At 37.2% G+C, this 19,754-nt stretch overlaps 1 protein-coding gene across 2 annotated transcripts; it reads left to right on the top strand.

Moving 5' to 3' along the window:
- Positions 1–3,469: 3,469 nt before the first annotated feature.
- On the top strand, positions 3,470–18,062 carry LOC131011515 (1,4-alpha-glucan-branching enzyme 3, chloroplastic/amyloplastic). Of its 2 annotated transcripts, XR_009096980.1 has the most exons (22): positions 3,470–3,921; positions 4,056–4,127; positions 4,411–4,475; positions 4,650–5,330; positions 5,913–6,085; positions 6,193–6,282; positions 7,233–7,308; positions 7,831–7,938; positions 8,599–8,689; positions 8,888–8,989; positions 9,369–9,471; positions 13,543–13,680; positions 13,776–13,847; positions 13,969–14,058; positions 14,810–14,887; positions 14,959–15,066; positions 15,244–15,333; positions 15,410–15,514; positions 17,122–17,207; positions 17,390–17,444; positions 17,598–17,694; positions 17,807–18,062. XR_009096980.1 is itself a non-coding variant. In XM_057939295.1 (21 exons), exons 1-21 carry the CDS (start codon positions 3,635–3,637, stop codon positions 17,628–17,630), a joined length of 2,703 nt encoding a protein of 900 aa, XP_057795278.1. In that variant the 5' UTR covers positions 3,513–3,634; the 3' UTR covers positions 17,631–18,062. The 2 variants fall into 2 exon arrangements, 1 of the variants encoding a protein (XP_057795278.1); XM_057939295.1 differs by having other exon boundaries at positions 3,513–3,921; positions 17,598–18,062.
- The last annotated feature ends 1,692 nt before the right edge of the window (positions 18,063–19,754 follow it).

Genomic DNA, 19,754 nt, shown 5'->3' with positions numbered 1-19,754 from the left:
ATTAAGGAGAATGTATACACAAGTCTAGAGCATTCCTTAAAGGGTGGTCTCAAAGTAAAATCACCACAACAACATTTGAACTACTCCGATGCAAGGATGAAAGTACATTTTGGCACAAAACTATTTAGAGGAGCTTTATTCTACCAAAGTTTTCAATAACTATGTGGATGATGCTTCAAGGAAGACTCATGACCACGAACAAGATTGGACATATCAACATTTCCAAGGTATGTCGTTTATGTAACATGGAAAATGAGTTTAACATGGAAAATGAGTTTAACAAACACCTTTTTTTCAAATGTGTAGGTACCCAGAATTTGTAGTGTTATTTGCGCGAGTGGTTGAAGGTTAAGCATCAAATGACTAACACGCCTAGTGTTATTAAGCACATGCACGCAAAGACAAAGAGATCGTCCATTTTTCAAAAGGCTAAGATATTCACATTGGCTGCGATTGTAACCCATTTATGGTTTGCTCGCAACCAATTAGTGTTTGACGGTGAGCCTTTCGTTGTAAAAAAGTTAGTCGTTAACGTTATGAAGGATGTTTATACATGCCTCATTCAAATTCAACCACTAGAGACCGTGCATGCGCATATGGAACTAAGTATCGCACTTAACATGGTTTATGATCCCTCAATAGTAACATTGAGCCTTAGATTCTTGTTTCTTTTTGTAGATCGAGATTCTATTGGCATGTTGTTATTGTGTAGATTGAGGGAACACATTGGAAGCCATTAAGCATCGAGCCTTCTATTGAATTCTGTACAAGGCATACACTTGGGACTAATTGGGGGAGACCATGCCCGTGGCTTATTGCATCACTTAAGTGGGTCGCCAATACCATCGCACACCATCTGGGCCCTGCCTTTGTTACACGAGGCGCTCCAAAATATCGCATTTTATCTGGGCCTACTGCGATTCCCCGACACTTAACAAAGGCAACTTCAAGGCATGGCATCCTCTACCTTGACCATGTGCGCTACTAGGCTTAGTCGAGCCGGCCGGAATCTTGCATTGCCAAGCCCTACTCGGTGGCTGATACCATCGACCCTTTCGAACACTGCCACCTTCTACTATAGTCCACACATCTTTTTGCACTATAGCCCCTCGGCATAGGTTGCTCCAGAATTAGCAATTTCTTGTCGACTGTCCTTCGACAAGTCGAGAAGGCTCGATGATGTGAAGGGACAAATCAATAAATTTTTATTTAGCATTTAAATGTAATCTATTTTTCAGGGGCATTGTTTCTTTGTTTGTTTCAGCTGCCACTTTGCATTGTACGAAATGATCAACTAATGAATATGGGTGCGTGCATATGGAAAAATTGCACTAGGCACAACCGAAGCAGAGGACCTCAAACAAACAAACACGACACCTACCTTATTGTAGTCAGTTTTGAATATAAGAATGCTTGCCATGACTTGTACTCAAAAGTTGTCTACCTTCGAAACATTCAAACAAATCTAATAACGATGAAATCAGGGTTGGATCTGCGTATCCAATTCTCATTTAGTTAGTGTTTTGCTAGTGTTTTGCTAGTCCGTTGGACTTAGCTTATTTTCCTTTTTGGACTCCTTCCTGAGTTCATCCCCACCCTCGCCCTCAACTCTTATGGTTGTTGCGATTATTTCTTTCTATTGAGTATGCCAAAGGTATCTAATATATAATTTATCTTCCTTGATCCTTTTTTTTTATTTAATAAAGGGTTAAGGTGCAGATAGGCCCCTCAAGTGGAGGCCCTTAGAGCGTTTCAATCCTCTTACTAACTGTGTGTGCAGATTGGCCCTCGAACTCAAAAAAATGGTGCAGATCGCCCCCTCTGACTTAACACCGTTATGGGCCGTTAGTCAGAGGGGGCGATCTGCACCGTTTTTTTGGAGTTCAGGGGCTAATCTGCACTTTTTCCCTTTTTGGAGTTCGGGGGCTAATCTGCACACCGTTCATTAAAAAAAAATTCACATCTCATCTTCTCCGACCAACTTTTCCGGTGTCAATCGCCGTCAGATGAGGAAAATCACGTAATCAAGTTCCCAAGCCCCAAATCGGGAATTCCAAATCGACGTCATTGCTCCCGAAAATCACATAATTGAAATGGAAACTTGAATTCTCCCTCGAACGTCACCGCCCCCAATTGCAGAATCACCCCCAACGAATCGAACTTCGCCTCGCTGTAGGCGATGATCGTGACCCCAATTGAGATCGAGATCATGTTGGCCATGGTCTGATTTGAAGGCGTCCTTCTTCAACAGCACGCCGATAGTGTAGATGACCGATAGTGTAGATGGTGACGGGCATCGTCGGCCTTTTTCACCGGATTTCGCCGGATTTGAGAGAAATAGGCGACTCCTTATCGAGAAAAGCTAGGCGACTCCTCATCGAGAAAAGCCAGGCGGCGGGTTCACCGGATATTGCGGCGGCGATTTCCGACGGAATGGGAGAATTAGGGCTCGTCCTTGACGCTAAGCGTGTGCAGTCAAGCGAGCTCCGAGGTTCAGGGCCCAAGAGAGAAAGAAAGGGGCGGCGCCCTCCGCCGGAGCTTGAATCAGCGACAACGACGATCAAATTTTGAGCGAGAAAGATGAATTAATTAAAAAGTTAAAAGGTGCAGATTAGCCCCTGAACTCTGAAAAAACGGTGCAGATCGCCCCTTTGACTAACGGCCCATAACGGTGTTAAGTCAAAGGGGCCGATCTGCACCGTTTTTTTTTAGTTCGGGGGCCAATTTGCACACACAGTTAGTAAGGGGACTGAAACGCTCTAAGAGCCTCCACTTGAGGGGCCTATCTGCACCTTAACCCTTTAATAAACTATATATTTATTCATAAAAGAGTTATTATTGTTTAAATGCACGAACTTTTTTCCAATTTTAAATTTTAACATGAGCTTTCAATGTTTTATCAAAATACATGAACTTTAATACTTACTCGATTTTTAACGACCCACATTTCCTCTAAATTGAATTTGAGGTAGCATATCTGTAAGATGATTAGGACTCATGGAAAATATGTACTTCATTATGACGTCGTGCTGAAGTGTTCGTTGATGAGTCCTAATTATCTTTCAGATATATCACCTCATATTTAATTTAGAGAAAATTAGGATCAGTGTTAAAAATCAAATAATATTAAAATTCATGTATTTTAATAAAAAATAAAAAAATTATATTAAAATTTAAAATTAGAGGAAAATTGATATACTTAAGAAATAATAACCCCTTCATAAAAAAGAAGAAAAATAGTACTCCCTTTGATCCATTACAAATGTCTATGTCTCATTATTTTTGGACACGAAAATTAAGAAATGTGTAATTAGTAGATAAAATGAGTTAGTGAAAATTATTTAAATATTAAGTATAGAAAAATAATATATATTATAAAAAAATGAGATATTTATAATATGATATCGTATTAAGAAAAATAAAATATACTTTGTTAGCACGAAGGTAGTACTGGGTGCCAACGGAGGAAAAAAAAGAAGCTAGTAGTAGATAATCTTTAATCAAACATTTCGAAAATTAGGCCGTTTGTACTTTGTAGTGTCAGAGGTTTTGTTAAACCCCAGCAGCAGCAGCTGGGTTGTTCTCATCTTCCCGCGCCCTCTTATCTCCAAAATTCCACTGCCATCACATCACCATGATTTCTCTCACGCACCCACCTCAATTTCCCTCTTTCTCGATTAACTCTCCGTTCTACAACAGAAGTAACGCCGCCCACTCTACCGGCGGCGGAGTCGGCAGGAGATGCAACAGAGGCAAATGCTTCGCCGCAGACCAGTCGCAAGGTCCGCGGAAGCAGTCTCAGAGACCGCGTAAAAAATCTCCTCCTCCCGATTCTGATAGAAAAGACGGAATCGATCCCGCCGGATTCCTCGCCAAGCACGGTATTGCAAATAAAGCCTTCGCACAGTTCCTGCGCGAAAGGTCAGTAGAAAAGTTTCTGTGGTTGAACTGTTAATTATGCGGTTAGATTTTGATGCGCACTGCAACATGAAGTTGGGAAATTTGCTGAATTCTGTGCGCGATTGTGGATTGGTGTTGGATTATGGTTTTGGCAGGTATAAAGCGTTGAAGGACTTGAAGGAAGAGCTTCTCAAGCAGTATTACGATCTGCAGGAGCTGGTTTCTGGGTTAGTGCCTCTCTGTGTGTTGAATCTGTTGATATTTTTTATTTTATTTTCTATTGTGAAGGTATTTCAGAAAATACTTTTTGATCCAATTATTGCTGTTGCCTGGATTTTGCTTTTGTAATGTGCTAATATTGAGACTTATAAATCATGGTTGGTTTATTAGAGAGCTGCATTCATGAATGTACGTGGACCTTGGGCGCTTATGGATTGTCAAAATACTCAAGTTTGGAAATGATTCATAATTTTTATTTGCTTCACATTTATCTTATTCATTGTTTTCAAGGTTTGAGTTATTGGGAATGCATCGGAATGTTCAGCATCGCGTGGATTACATGGACTGGGCTCCAGGTTTGGCAACTTTTTCTTGTCGGACCTATTGGGCTAGTTTGGCCTTGAATGTTTGAAGTTGTTACGTGCTGTCTAATTAAATATATTGATGATATTCTCGTCTGCTGCTATTTATGCTTGGCAGATAAAAATGCTCTTTTGTGTTAAATTAACTCCTGGACCTTTTGGGTTTAGGTGCTCGCTATTGTTCTCTGGTGGGGGATATCAATGGTTGGTCGCCGACAGAGAATTGTGCCAGGGAAGGTTATTTAGGCCATGATGATTTCGGTTACTGGTTTGTTATTCTTGAAGACAAACTTAGGGATGGAGAAGAACCAGATGATGTATTTTTTCAACAGTATAATTACATTGATGATTATGATAAAGGTGATAGTGGTGTTACGGTTGAAGAAGTTTTTCAAAAAGCGAATGAAGAGTACTGGGAACCTGGAGAAGACCGCTTTATAAAATCACGCTATGAGCTTGCAGCTAAACTGTATGAGCAAATATTTGGGCCTAATGGGCCACAGACAGAAGAGGAACTGGAAGAAATACCAGATCCGATGACAAGATATAAGGCCTGGAAAGAGGAGCATAAAGATGATCCACCAAGCAACTTACCACCTTGTGATGTGATTATTGATGAGGATAAAGAAGATGATGAGTTTGAAATCGTAACTGATCCTGCTTGGAGAGAGAAATTTAAAAATAAGAAGCCTCCCATTCCTTACTGGTTGGAAACACGAAAAGGAAGGCAAGCATGGTTAAAAAAGTATATACCTGGGATCCCTCATAGGAGCAAGTACAGGGTGTACTTTAACACTCCAATGGGTCCTTTAGAACGCGTTCCTGCATGGGCTACTTATGTTATTCCAGGTCACATAATAGCGCCTTGATATTTATATGTTGCTTCCTGCCTCTCTGAAATGTTCTTCCATTTTCTTTTGTTATTCAGATGTAGACATAGAACATACGTTCTCAAATATGCATGGGCTCAAGTTTGAGGCTCTTTATAACTGGGGACTTCTCACGAAATTATTTGCAAGACATTGGATTATAGAGATCCTGAATTCCTGATGGAACATGAACTATACTCTTTTGTTTTTTTCAATATAAAATTGAAAAAAGTTTAAGATGATCAAGCACCATGTCCTTTTAGAGCCTTTGCTTGTTTTCACTGAGTTATAAATAATTTATTCATAATGATAACTTGAGACCATATGTGCATGGTCAAGTTTTTCACTTCGCCTGGGCCTGTATAGATAAACAAAGCTTGAAGGAAATTCAGAAGATCTTGCTTGATAGACAGCAAGTACTAAAATTTGGTTAACGATGTTTTGTATTCTTCCTATATTGCTTTATTCATTTTCTAATAGTAAATTGTTTATTACTTTTGATTTCTTCTACCATGCTGTGTAATTTACTTAGATGGAGACTGATTTCCTATGTCACATACAGAGGCAGATGGAAATCAATCTTATGCTGTCCATTGGGAGCCACCTCCTGAAAGTGCCTACAAATGGAAACATAAACATCCATCAAAACCTAAATCTTTGCGAATATATGAATGCCATGTTGGAATAAGTGGACAGGAGCCTAGAGTTTCAACTTTCAATGAGTTCACCGAAAATGTAGTGCTCTATTGTTTCCGATTTTTTTTATCCTTTTCATCAAATTGTACTTTATCTTTTACTCCTGATTACTTAAGTTCTTCTGCACTTCACCATTTTCAATTTAGGTCCTAGTTCATGTAAAGGAAGCTGGTTACAATGCAATCCAATTGATTGGAGTTCTTGAGCACAAGGATTATTTCACTGTTGGGTACAGAGTAAGTTGAACTAAAAAAAAAAGATTCACAGCATAAGAACACTATTCAATTTAAAATGCATCCCCAGCTTATTGATGATTGTTGCTGTTCATTACCATTATGGACTCTTTGAGAAACAAAGTGAGACAAACTGAAGATCATAGTGAATACAAAGGCATTTAGTGCACTAAGAATTGATTCTGTAGTTCTAAATGTACTACACCAAGCAATGTTCATAATGGGCTCGTCAGTTCAAATGGCACTTTTTCTTTGTGATGTTGGACTGTTATTGACATTTTCATGATCTCTTCAATTCATAAATGAGTATAATGCTCCTTCCTTCTCAACTTGACATTCCTAGTTTGGGTGGACACTGTTTTCAGATGAGAGTTGACTTTTGGGTACGTACTTCTTTCCCTGCCAAATTCATGTATGGAATGTTTGGTTGGGAGGAGAATGGGAAATCAATATTTTATATAAAAGTGATTCAGGAATGAATCTGCAATGTAGATCTGGGACATTATATTTTGATATTGAGCATAAAAGCACTTCATTTGGGAAAGAGTAATACTGGATGGTCACGTTGCTTGAATTCTGCATTTCTTACTTCAAGATTTGACATTTTTTTGAGTGACAGGAAGTTAATTTTATAAATTTGGAAGTATACGGATAAGAGTGTAGAATGCCGGGGATAATTGGTCTATTGGAAGAAAGTATCTGGAAAAGTAGTAGAAAGTCAGGTTACATTAGTCTTTTTATAGTGGTAGAAGTATAAAATGTGTATATTAGTCTTTTTAGCTGGCGGAACGTCTATGAACCATATGTCTAAATATGTGGCTGACTACCATTTCAATTGCTTAGTCTGCTTTAGTGTCACAGTATGTTGATCGGTATAATATATTATTTATATTTTTTAATTCTCCTATCCTTACCTTTTTTTTCTGTTATTATTCTGCCTTTCTCTTCTTCAGGTGACGAATTTTTATGCTGTTAGCAGCCGCTATGGTACCCCTGAAGACTTCAAGCGGTTGGTGGATGAAGCTCATGGTTATTTCAAATTTCTTCCAATCAATAGCAATTTTCACCATTGCTTTTCTTCTGTTCTCAATAGTTTGAAATCTCAGTATAATGTGTAGTTGATGTGCGTTAATTGATTCTATAGCAGATACTTCAGAGTTCAGAACATTGAAACTAGATAAGGATCATGGGGTGTAGATAGATATTATACTACCCTACTGAATTCATGCTAGAATGAATAGCTTTAGGTCATTTGGAGGAATTGCTGGAAATTTGTAACTCATGTTTCATTTTTTTCTTCTTAGGCACAACCAGTAGGACCTTTGACAAACAGTGGAATGATAGCAAAAGACACTTTAAGCTAGTGAAACGTCAATCACTAGATTGTACTTTTTTCAACATTCCAACTGCTTTAGCTTTATATGCATACATTCACAAGGTTTTTCTGAATCTTTAAAGTATTGTTAGAACAACTTTTGGCAGCTGTTATTTATGCAATGTATGGATTTGTTTCACTGCTTTGTGTTACATATGTTATTGGTTGATGTGCAGGACTTGGCCTGCTCGTCCTTTTAGATATTGTTCATTCTTATGCCGCAGCTGATGAAATGGTGGGGTTATCATTTTATGATGGATCAAATGATTGCTACTTCCATTCTGGTATAGTTTTTTGGCACTAATTCTTTTGAGTTACTTCTAGTATTGATTTCATTTAGTGAGCTATATTAGTTGTAGGCAGTAGTCACTGCAAGATTGGAAATAAACAGATTAATCCTATGAGAGAAAGGATATGTCTAGTAATGTTAGAGCCAAGTCTAGCTTTAAATGCTTCTTGGTGAAGATCACTTTTGCTGTCGTTGTGCTAATGTTCTTCCCACCTTTCTGCATGGATATTATAGGTTAAATTCCTGGATTTAGTGTTTGCATGCTCCTGTGTCCCAAGCAGAATAAAGTTAAAGGATACTCATTGATTTGATTTGGTATTATCTTTATGACAAGAAAAAAAATGTAGCAAGGTATTATGATGTAAAGAAGCCTTAATTGATTATCATGATCAAATTGTTCCTAATGCAATTGGCACCATGATGATTCATTTCACAGTAATTTACAATTCTGCATTTGCAATTATGGGTTCTGCTTCTGTCCCAAAGGTTCTTAGACAAAGGAAACGCGTTATGTGATATGGAACATTTGCACATGAATAGTTGTTGCAAGTTCCGAAATACAAAATAGGGATAAAGTATGCTTTGTCACTTTTGCTTGTCCGGATTCTAACCTGTCTTAGTTAATTCTTTTTTTTTTTAATCCTCTGATTTCCAGGTAAAAGAGGCCACCACAAATTTTGGGGTACACGAATGTTCAAATATGATGATCAAGATGTTTTGCATTTCCTTCTTTCAAATTTAAATTGGTAATTATTTAGCATTTTATTGTTCTGAAGCTTCCAATGTGTTTCATGTTCTCTATCTTTCCATTTTTCTAAAACCCACCTTATGTTTGACACGAAGGCTTGTAGGGTCACTTTTAATTTGTCGAACTACTTTGTTTTTGTTATTTTTTTTTCCCTCCTTAAACTTTTGGTTTTAACAGGATCTATGACATTTTCCAGGTGGATGGTAGAGTACCAGATTGATGGCTTCTATTTTCATTCTCTTTCATCAATGATGTATACACACAATGGATTTGCTACTTTTACTGGTGATGTGGAGGAGTAAGGCTTCCGAGTACTTGAGCATTATGTGAATTTAATGCCTTGGAGTATAGTTGTCAGCACTAATAATATACTGCAGGACATTTTATTCCTTAATCTTAGAATAATTTTCATGCCAAGTTATGAAACCTCACCTTGTCGAGCTTTTCCAGACAGTTTACTTTCTTTTCTTCTTTGAAAATTCTATGTTAATGTGACGACAGTGTACATACATACGTTTTGTCCTTCTGCTTATTTCAAGTATTACCGAGCTGATTTTATCTGTTAGCTGACCAACTATGTCTGGTTGAGATTTTCTGATTATCATCCTGAAGACTTGAAATTTTTCTTGTTCTTGTGTGCCTTTCATTTGGCAGCACCTAACCTTTATCTGTTTCAGGTACTGTAACCAATATGTGGATAAGGATGCTTTGCTGTATCTAATATTAGTAAATGAGATATTGCATATTCTCCACCCAAATGTACTGACAATTGCTGAAGATGTAAGTAATTGTTTATACATTCTTTATTAAACTCTGGACTATTGTTTTTTTCTCTTCTTTTTTCTTTCTAAATGTGGAATATTGTAGGAAAATTGGCTTCTCTCTCTCTGATAGAGTGAAGACGGAATGATGAGAGTAAGAACTGAAATTGAATGATAATCCTCAAAGAGGCCTAACAATAATAATATCTGGATACCCTAATTTACTGAGAAGAAGGCAAATAAATACTTAATTTCTACTAAGGCCCATGCATAAGACATAAAGCCCGTACAGCCCAAAACTAAATAAAAACTGAATAATTAAAAGAAATCATAGAACTCCTCCTACGTTATGCTACGTTGCTGCCTTCTTAAAGCGGTGCCGGGTATACACCTTTAATCCACCCGGCGCTGCTCCATCAATTGCTCTCGGGGATGAAGCAGCCTTGTCCTCAAGGCTGAAGTCGGGAAATTGTCCCCGCATATCTGCCACATCCACCCAGCTACTCTAATCGACGCCCAAACCCAACCACTGAATAAGCACCTGCTCCACTGTGATGCCATCACGAACCACGAAACGACGCTCCAACACACCGCTCGGAACAAATGGGGGATCAATTGTGAATAGTTCGTCGGGTAGAGTAGTTGTTCCACGTCCGCTTGCTCTCGAGTGGTTCGCGACCCTACATGCTTAGCACACATCATGTGTGGCCCATCCATAACCCCTAGCCAAGCCTCGTCTTCAGGCTCAAAAGAACTAAGTTCAGTGCGCACATAAGCTTTACGGGTCAACAATGGGTCACCACGTATGCACACTTTCTTGCCAGCAACCTCGAATTCCATAGTGAGCCTAGCCCAATTGGTCGTCACGTCTCCCAGCTGAGCTAGCCATGAAACTCCCAATATAACATCAACACTGCGGAGAGTAAAGACGTAGCAAGTAATATGAAATATTTGATCAGAGATGAGGAAAGGTACTGCCTTACAAACTCCGCGACTGCGCACAGTCGTGCCATCCCCGAGAACTACAGAAAAAATCGTGGTATGTTCCACCTTTAGTTTCAGATTTTGGGCGACATGTTCCTTAATAAAACAATGGCTAGCGCCACTATCCACCATTGTTAGCAGTCGTCGTTCTCCCACTTTACTAAACAACTCCAGAGTTTGGGCTCCATCAAACCCATTGGATGATAATTTGAAAAGCTGTAGTTGTTGCAATTCTGCCCGAGTACCCCTACCTTCGTCTTCCTCACTTTCCTGCTGCTCCATATCGACTCCCGTCTTTTCCATGTCATTCTCTTCCGCTTCCAAAATCACCATGAGTGATTTGGCCACACACCTGTGCGTGGGGCTGTAGCGTTCCCCACATTTAAAGCACTTTCCTTGAGCTATATATTCTTTTTGTTGTTCCGGACTGAGTCACGAGTTTTGGCTTCCCCGTGGACCAGATGAGGCTGACGAAGAGAATTGAGGTCGGTTTCCAGATTGTTGTGACTGACTCCAAGTCGCTGATGGGTTGTGGTAGGACGAAACTGACCGCGTGAATGTCTTTGTAGTGAATACGGACTTTGATGGTGTGGTGGAAGTACTTTGTGATTGTGCAATCCTGCGCGCCGCTCTAATGGCAGCAAACACGTCGGTCATCTTCAAGCTTGGGATGCGAACTCTGAGGGATTGATTCAAGCCGCCAAGGAACATGCCCAACTGTTGCTTAGGGGGCAGAGGTGGCAGTTGGGCGATTCGCTCCTCAAATAAGGCTAAGTAATCTTCCAATGACCCCGTCTGACACGTTACATGCATGGCCTCATAGTCGTGAATAGCCGAGCTGTTCGCCAAAACGCTCTATTAATTCCTGCGTAAATTGGTTCCACGGTATAGTTGCGAAGCGATGTAGTACCCACTACGCCCAAAACATCGAGCATCCTGACGACATGGCGATGAGCGCCAATTGCACTTCCGGTTCTGTTGGAACACGCTGCACTAGAAAATATTGTTCTGCCTGTGCTAGCCACGCTATGGGGTTCGTCCCATCAAACAACGGTAGATCCATCCGTGGTGATGTTGTGTCTGAAGTTCCTCCATCCCTCCCACGCTATGGCGATGAGCGCCAATTGCACTTCCGGTTCTGTTGGAACACGCTGCACTAGAAAATATTGTTCTGCCTGTGCTAGCCACGCTATGGGGTTCGTCCCATCAAACAACGGTAGATCCATCCGTGGTGATGTTGTGTCTGAAGTTCCTCCATCCCTCCCATGCTGCTTACCCGATTCCCCGTTACTATCCGAGTTGCTTGAACTTTCCTTGTCTGGTAGTTTAGACAAAATAGCGGCTAGGGTTTTCTGCACGATCGCCATCGAAATCTCCAATCCGCCAACTGCCGCCTGCACTTCCTCTACCGTCTTCTCTACCTATTCAATCCGTTCCTTATTCGTCGCAATAGGATTCCACGTTCACCGCACCAAATTGATATAGTGAAGATGGAATGATGAGAGTAAAAACTGAAATTGAATGATAATCATCAAAGAGGCCGCAGAGTAAAAACTCTTCACAGCGTAAAACGCTAACAATAATAATATCTGGATACCCTAATTTACTGAGAAGAAGGCAAATAAATACTTAATTCCTACTAAGGCCCATGCATAAGACATAAAGCCCGTACAACCCAAAACTAAATAAAAACTGAATAATTAAAAGAAATCATAGAACTGCGTTCTGCTACACTGCTGCCTTCTTAAAGGGTTGCATTCTACAGAAACAGAGGTGTTGAACGCAAAATAGAAACATTGAACATGACAGTTAATGCCGTTGAACGTACAAAATGATTTGTTGAACTTTTGGGGGCTGGGGGATTTGATGGTTGTTCATGTTCAACACAAATCCGCGCTAAACGTTGAACGAACGAACGAACGCTGACCGTTAGATTAGATAAGATAAACGGCTGAGATTCTGTCTCCTTTCTCTGTCTATATTTGCGTTTTATAGAACTTTACCATATATATATATATATATATCGGGTTGAGATCTATGGAGAAGTTAATATATTTTGTTCTTAATAAGTCAATAACTTTACCGAATAAATCAAGAGACCGCATGAATAGACATTTATTCATAAACACGCCATCTTCAGGATTTGAACCCCAGGCGGACTTTAGTAAATTTATTCTGTTCAGTAAAATATTGTTGGCGTATTCACTAAATTTATTGACTTATTCAGACCGCCCTTCTCCTTCTCTCAATATTTAGCCTTCTTTATTGATCTTTTCCCTATATATATATATATACATATATATATGTATATGTATATACACTCTCCGTCTCCCAAATAACTTCCTAACTTTCTTTTTTGGTCCGTCCCCAAAAAAACTTCTCCTTTTATTTTTGGACTATACCCCTCCACTAAATAATACCCCATTTACCTTTAGTTTTCACATTTTCACCATTCCCAATACCCCATTTACCCTTACTTTTCATATTTTCATCTTAAAATCCGTGTCCCTCCCTCCTAGAAAGTTATTTGGGGGAAGGAGGGGGTATATGTTTATTTATTAGGTTGAAAATCGTGTTATCGTGTTAGTTTGTGTCGACATGCTAACCACTTGACATGATAAACCTAGAACACGAAGTCACAACAATAAGGATCGACCAGACATGAACATAAACACGAAATATCATATTGACACGACACGACATGGTAAAATACAAATTAACATATTTCAAATAAAGTGTATTCTAGATAATCAATATTATACGGTTATATACATTGATAGAATATAAAAGTCTCCGGTATCATAAAATACATATATTTAATTAAAAAATATTTAATAAAATTATTATCCTGTCAACACGATAACAATGTGACATTGTGTTGACTCAATAATGACATGAATATGATAATCCAAAACACTAACCCGCTATTTTCCAATCGTGTTAAGAATTGCCAACCCTAATATATATGTGTCTTGTGTGTACATTCACTTGTGTGTGCATTCACGCATGCTCATATGCATGTGTATGCTGCAATTTTCTTTTAATACAAGCTAAATGGCTTCATGAGCTGATTCTCTTTTAGTGATTTGTTGGTTTTTCTTCTTAGGCCACATTTTATCCAGGACTTTGCGAACCAATTTCTCAAGGTGGTTTGGGATTTGATTATTTCGTTAATCTCTCTGCATCAGAATTGTGGTTGTCATTCATCGAAAATGTTCCTGATCATGAGTGGAGTATGAGTAAGGTTGTTTTCTATAACCTTAGAATTTTACTTACTCTGGACACAGTTTATGTTGTAAGTTAATCCACTGCAAATATTAAACGTCATGTTTTCTGTAGCTTGTGAGCACATTGGTGGGAGACAAGTGCAATATTGATAAGATGCTTCTGTATGCTGAAAATCACAACCAGGTAATCTATATTATTGTCTACCAAATATGTGGCTGCTCCAGTCTCCCGCTCCCCCACTCAACTCTATACTATAGAGTCTCCCCAGAAAGTTGTAATGTGATTTTCTTTTCTTGCTTGCCAGTCAATTTCAGGGGGTCGCTCTTTTGCAGAAATACTCTTTGGTTCTGCTAACACAGAAGGGGCCTTGCTTAGGGGTTGTTCATTGCATAAGGTAAATGGAGTTTATTCACGCAAACTATATCATGTCTATATTAACTTTTTGCTGCTTCTCTCTCTGACTTTTGAGAATGTTGGGCCCATTACCTCCATCTAAGTCTATTTCCAACTATTACTATTATTATTCTTATTTCTTATTGTTCTACTCCCTCCATCCATGAAAGAACTTCCTAGGAGGGAGTGACACGAGTTTTAAGAAAAAGTTGAGTGTATTTAGAGTGGAGAAAAAGTTTTTGAGTGTATTGGGAGTGGTGAAAAGATGAAAGGTACATGTAAATGAAGTATTATAAGTAGTGGGGTATAGTCCAAAAATAGGTAGGAAGTTTGTTTGTGGACGTCCCAAAAAGGAAAAGTAGGAAGTTCTTTCATGGACGGAGGGAGTATTAAACTATGTAATAGTTAATTTCAAATATCCAATGTTAAACTAGTAATTTTGTCAAAGAATAAAAACAGGTTGTCATATGCTTACATACATAAGCACATTCACAATACTTGTTGAGGTGTTTAACGTTTAAACTCTACATTTGGAGTCAAGAGATGCCCTTTTGAAGAAAGATAGTGTCTCAGAAAATCACCTATAAAGAATAGTTGTTGGCTTTTGTAGGCGAGTTCATTCATAAGTACATGCAATGTATATAAGTAGGATGGCTTTCTTCTAATTAATTGGTCTCTAGTTCAGTTCAGACTGTGTTACTTCGAAGCTGCCATATGGACAATTAATCTAGTGTGAGTTGCATGTATTACAGATGATCAGATTAATTACATTTACTATTGGTGGTTCAGCATACCTCAATTTCATGGGCAATGAGTTTGGGCATCCAAAGGTGAATTGCATTAATTTGGCACATTTAAAGATGCATATTTCAGTGCCTGACGATTTTTAATGTTCCTGCAGAGGGTTGAGTTCCCAATGCCAAGCAACAATTTTTCGTATTCACTTGCTAATCGCTGCTGGGAGCTATTGGAGGATGAACTTCACAAAAAATTATTCGCCTTTGATAAAGTGAGTTGGAATCAATTATTATAGTCTGTTTTGATCCAACATTGTTTATTTTCTCAATTCTCACAGTAGCTCCATATTGCCATTCATAGCTTTTGATCCAATAAGATTGGTATTTTCTAGATATAAGCAAATATCACATAATTTCAGATTTCTTGATGTTCATAATCATTCCTTCAGGATATGATGAAACTTGACGTAAAAGATAGAGTACTTCTAAGAGGTTCAAGGGGCCTTCCGAATATTCACCACGTCGATGATACTACAATGGTAGACTCCATTTACCATACAGATGATAGATTCTTTTTGTAAATGCATGTAGGACTGAATAACAGTGTTGAACCAGGTGATATCTTATTCACGAGGTCCATATATATTTGTCTTCAACTTTCACCCCACAAATTCGTATGAAAGATACAGTATAGGCGTTGAGGAAGCTGGAGAGTATCAAGTAAGTGATGCTTTGATATTATTAGATTATCCTTGTCCCTAAGTCTCGAATTTCCATTTAAACTGATGCCACCTCTGCACTAGAGTTGCAATTATCTAAAATTAGGCTGTGCACAGTACTAACACCATTCATAGGTCTATTGCGAGCATAGGCAGGCATGTCGTACCTTTTTTTCCATTCTTATTTGCTGCTGAATTAGACCAATCCAGCGGACTTGTGAGCATGCCTGTAATTCTTGTCTGCATTCACATAGGCAGTCATCATAATTTCTTTTCACGGTAAGTGTTTGGAGTTTGAAAGAGAGGGGTTTGCATATTTTAAAGCTTCCCATTCACATGAAGTATCAGCATGAAAGAACAAATGCCAAAAAGTGTTAGTTGTGTATATTTAGAGTGGATTGCTTCCTACCCTAAAAAAAGAGTCTATTGCTTCCAAATTTATTGCAAATGATTTTACACCAATCAGTATGATTTGGTGTAACACTACAAGTGCTCAGAAATGTAGCCTGCTATTTTCTTGATTCACCTAGTCAAAGGATCTGGTTGCAGCTTATCACCAATAATTGATAGAGGCGCCGGAGAGATTGACAAATCCTTTGCTACGTTGGCTTGATATTATCCTAGCTGTTACCTACATTAGATGTGAAGAACAGTTTCATCATAAAATTCTGCAAAAATAATCAAATAAATCTAAAAGATTCAATAAGTAAAAATCAATAAATCATATAAAAAAAATATGGATTTGATAAATCTAATTTGGCAGATCAAATTGTAAATTAATTTAATGTTAAATTTAGATGAAGTATATATAAAATATTTTCCCAAGAACAGCTAGTGAGCAGTTTTAAAAATTTAAAACAAAATCATGTAAAGCTACATTCTTTTTATACATATGATATATAATCATTTACTTATAAAGAACATGGTCTAAATACTATGATAATTTTTCTAGATTTTATTTATTTTTGTTTTATCTAAAGTACTTTCATAATTTACATAATTTCAAATATAATTTTTTTTCTGGTGTCAAAATTTATTTATGAAGTAACAATTTTGGCATTTAACTTGCGATTTAGATTTACCATAATATTTCCCAAATTTATTTGTTAATGTAGATTTATTTTTAAAAAAAATCATAATAGTTTATTTTATTGAGGTTGTTAGACTTCTATCCAAAAAGAAATTATCTGGAATTTTGGTTTTATGCCGAATTGTATGTCTATGCCAAGTATATTAATAAATTTAGTACAAATACAAATTAGGGTCCGGATAGCCTTAGCAGATTGTGGTTTTCCACTTATCCTGCTACGCAGCTGGTCAACAGACCAAAAACCAAAATCTTGGAAGTTTGTAGGACCAAATTCCGAAAGTGGGAAACATCACATCTAAAATCAAAATGAGGTACAACTAGCGAATTAAAAACGACAGCTATCTCAACATTTAAATAGTTTGTTATCCATTTTGCCTCCTCAGGATTAAGGGAGTTGATGAGGCTATAGTCTCTCTAAGCTTAATGCTAGACTACCTTCTTCTCTCATGTTGGATTGGACTTGGGCCTTGGCTTCTACAGGGTAGTTGGGTTTTCTCTAATCCATGATTAACTTGCAGATCATATTGAATTCTGATGAAGAGATTTATGGCGGTCAAGGATTAATTGATCGAGACCAATATGCTCAAAGAACCATTAGCAGAAAGTGAGTAAGAGTGTTCTCCCTACTGATTAATTGATCGAGACCAATATGCTCAAATCTGTTGATGTAGTAGTCTCTCTCTAAATTAAATTTAAAATTAAATTTCTAAATCATTACCAGAGAGCAAGTAATGGTTTCTATGACTTTCTTCTCTCTATTGGCTAACATATTGCTTCGATTTTCAGAACTGGTGGAGCCAGATTTTGCTTGGATGTGCCGCTCCCAAGTAGAACATCTCAGGTTAGTGGTGTGAAATGTTTAGCATTCACAACTTCTTCCCTTTGCCTAGACAAAAGAAATGCTATTTACAATGAGAAACACAAAGTTTGTTTGCTAATATGAGTAAACTTCAAGATATTGGAGCCATGATGTAGAACCATTTTATTCGTGCAGGTGTATAAGCTAACTCGGATTCTCAGAGTCTAACTCCAATCTGGTCAAACTGATCTGTTGCCATAGAATGGAGAGTCTTCTTGCAGCAGTTGTAACAGTAAATTATCTTCCCCAGATATTCTATTTATTTTATTTTGTGTTTTCTTCGGCAAAAGACATCAATATTATCAAATTAAGCTGACTAGCCTCTTGTGTTCAAATTGTGATAGTGAATTCGGCCTAATTCTCATGCCAAGGAGAAAACCTAACAAGGTTAGGGTATGTGATGCTTTGTGGGGTTTTGGAGTTGTTGACGTATGCTATAACTGGAGCTACCCAGATCGATTACTTTGCTGTAAATACTGAATGTAGAATTGTGACAAGTAGGAGAGCTGAACACAACAAATACATTTACGGTAGCAAATATTTTCTCTGTTTAGATGACAGTCTTATTAAGAAATGCTAATAGTTCCACAGTTTTAGTGATGACTTTCCCACCATATTTGAGTATATGTACGACTACTTTTAGGAGTCCCAACTCCGAAACTAGAATAACTGAACAGGTTTACTGTGATTGATACTAGTAAAAATATCGAGGAAAACACTGGTTTGAAATAGCGTGTATATATATATATATATATATATATATATATGGGTGCGCTTCAATGAGACCCTTATTTTTTGTGAGACACTGATACTCTTACTTTTCAATGAATAAGATACCGATGAACAAGACAGTATATATTAATGAATAACGAAATTTAAAATATTGGTAATGAATAAGACATATATACTAAAGTGAAAAAAAAAGACATATATACTGATGAAAAATGCAGTAGATACTAGTGAATAACGAAATTTAAAATATTTTGCTCCCTCCAAGATTCGAACTCTGAGAAAAAAAATCGCTCTCTACGTACAATATCAGCCATAGTACAATATTATCCATGAGATTGATAAAATAAACGCACGAGATTATGTCTAAGATCTCTCACTAAAAATAGAGAGTCCCATTGGAGCGCTCCCCTCTCTCTCTATCTTATATATATATATATATATATATATATATATATATATATATATAGGAAGAGGTTCTAATAAAAATCTCTTTTAAAATGAGAACTAGGAACCACATCTTAGCCTTTAAATTTGAAGATCTAGTGGTTAGGATTAAATTGATTAATAATGTGCCTAAAATGAGGGAATTTGTTTGACTTTGCCGTTTTCTTACTTTTTTAATTAGGAGAAGGTTAACTTTGTCTTTTAAGGTTTTCTTAAGGTTTTCTTAATTAATGATAGATGTTATGTTTTAATTGCTTTTTCGATGACATTTTGTTTTTTATTAATTTAGTTTTTAATAAAAGAGTTTTAGTTATTAAAGAATTCTATTTTTTAATGATAGATGATTATTTATTTTTGTTGCACGTTTCGTCTAGGTTTTTTGAGTTCTGTACTTTTTGTTCTTTATTCTCTCTCTTTCTTTCTTCCATATTCTTAATATCTTATACTCTTAATATCAATTTTATTGAAGTCAGTAGCAGTTATTTGTACACGATGAACAATGAAGGTATTGATTAATTTAATTTTATTATTTGTTTTAGTTGATCAATTTAATTTATTTATTTTCGGTTTTTTTTAAAAGATTTTATGTTTATTTGATTTTGAGGAAGTTGTTCTTTTGTAGTGTTAATTGTTTAAGTGCATGGCAAAAAGTTTGTATTGCACAAAAGATTTGCAGTATTTTAGTTTTGTAGTTACAATCTTTTAATTTCAGTTTTTAAATGTTCACCCTCAATTTATGATGTTGTATGTTTTGGAAAGAAAAGCATGTGTGCATCTTTGCATATAGACTGTTTATGGGTGAAGAACAAATGAAAAAGAGAGATTTGCAAAGTAATATTCTTTCGATGAAATACCAAAGTATTTTGCTTTATTATGCATCATTCACCTATTTGGAATGTGCAGCTTTGACTAATTAACATGTTTAGACATCGAAAGCTTAGGGATTGTTGAAATAAAGGGTTTGGAGTGAAATACATTTTAATAATTGCATAGATGTGATGAGGAGTAATATGTGCAGAGCAGAGAAATGATATAAGTCAGAGGAGCAGGCTTTATCAGAGAAACGGGCTCTCGCAGAGAAGTCAGAGGAATGGACCTTATCAGAGGAACGACCTA

This window comes from Salvia miltiorrhiza, chromosome 2 (assembly GCF_028751815.1).
Source record: "Salvia miltiorrhiza cultivar Shanhuang (shh) chromosome 2, IMPLAD_Smil_shh, whole genome shotgun sequence".
Classification (NCBI taxonomy): Eukaryota; Viridiplantae; Streptophyta; class Magnoliopsida; order Lamiales; family Lamiaceae; genus Salvia; species Salvia miltiorrhiza.
This window is presented reverse-complemented; position numbering and strand designations above follow the sequence as displayed.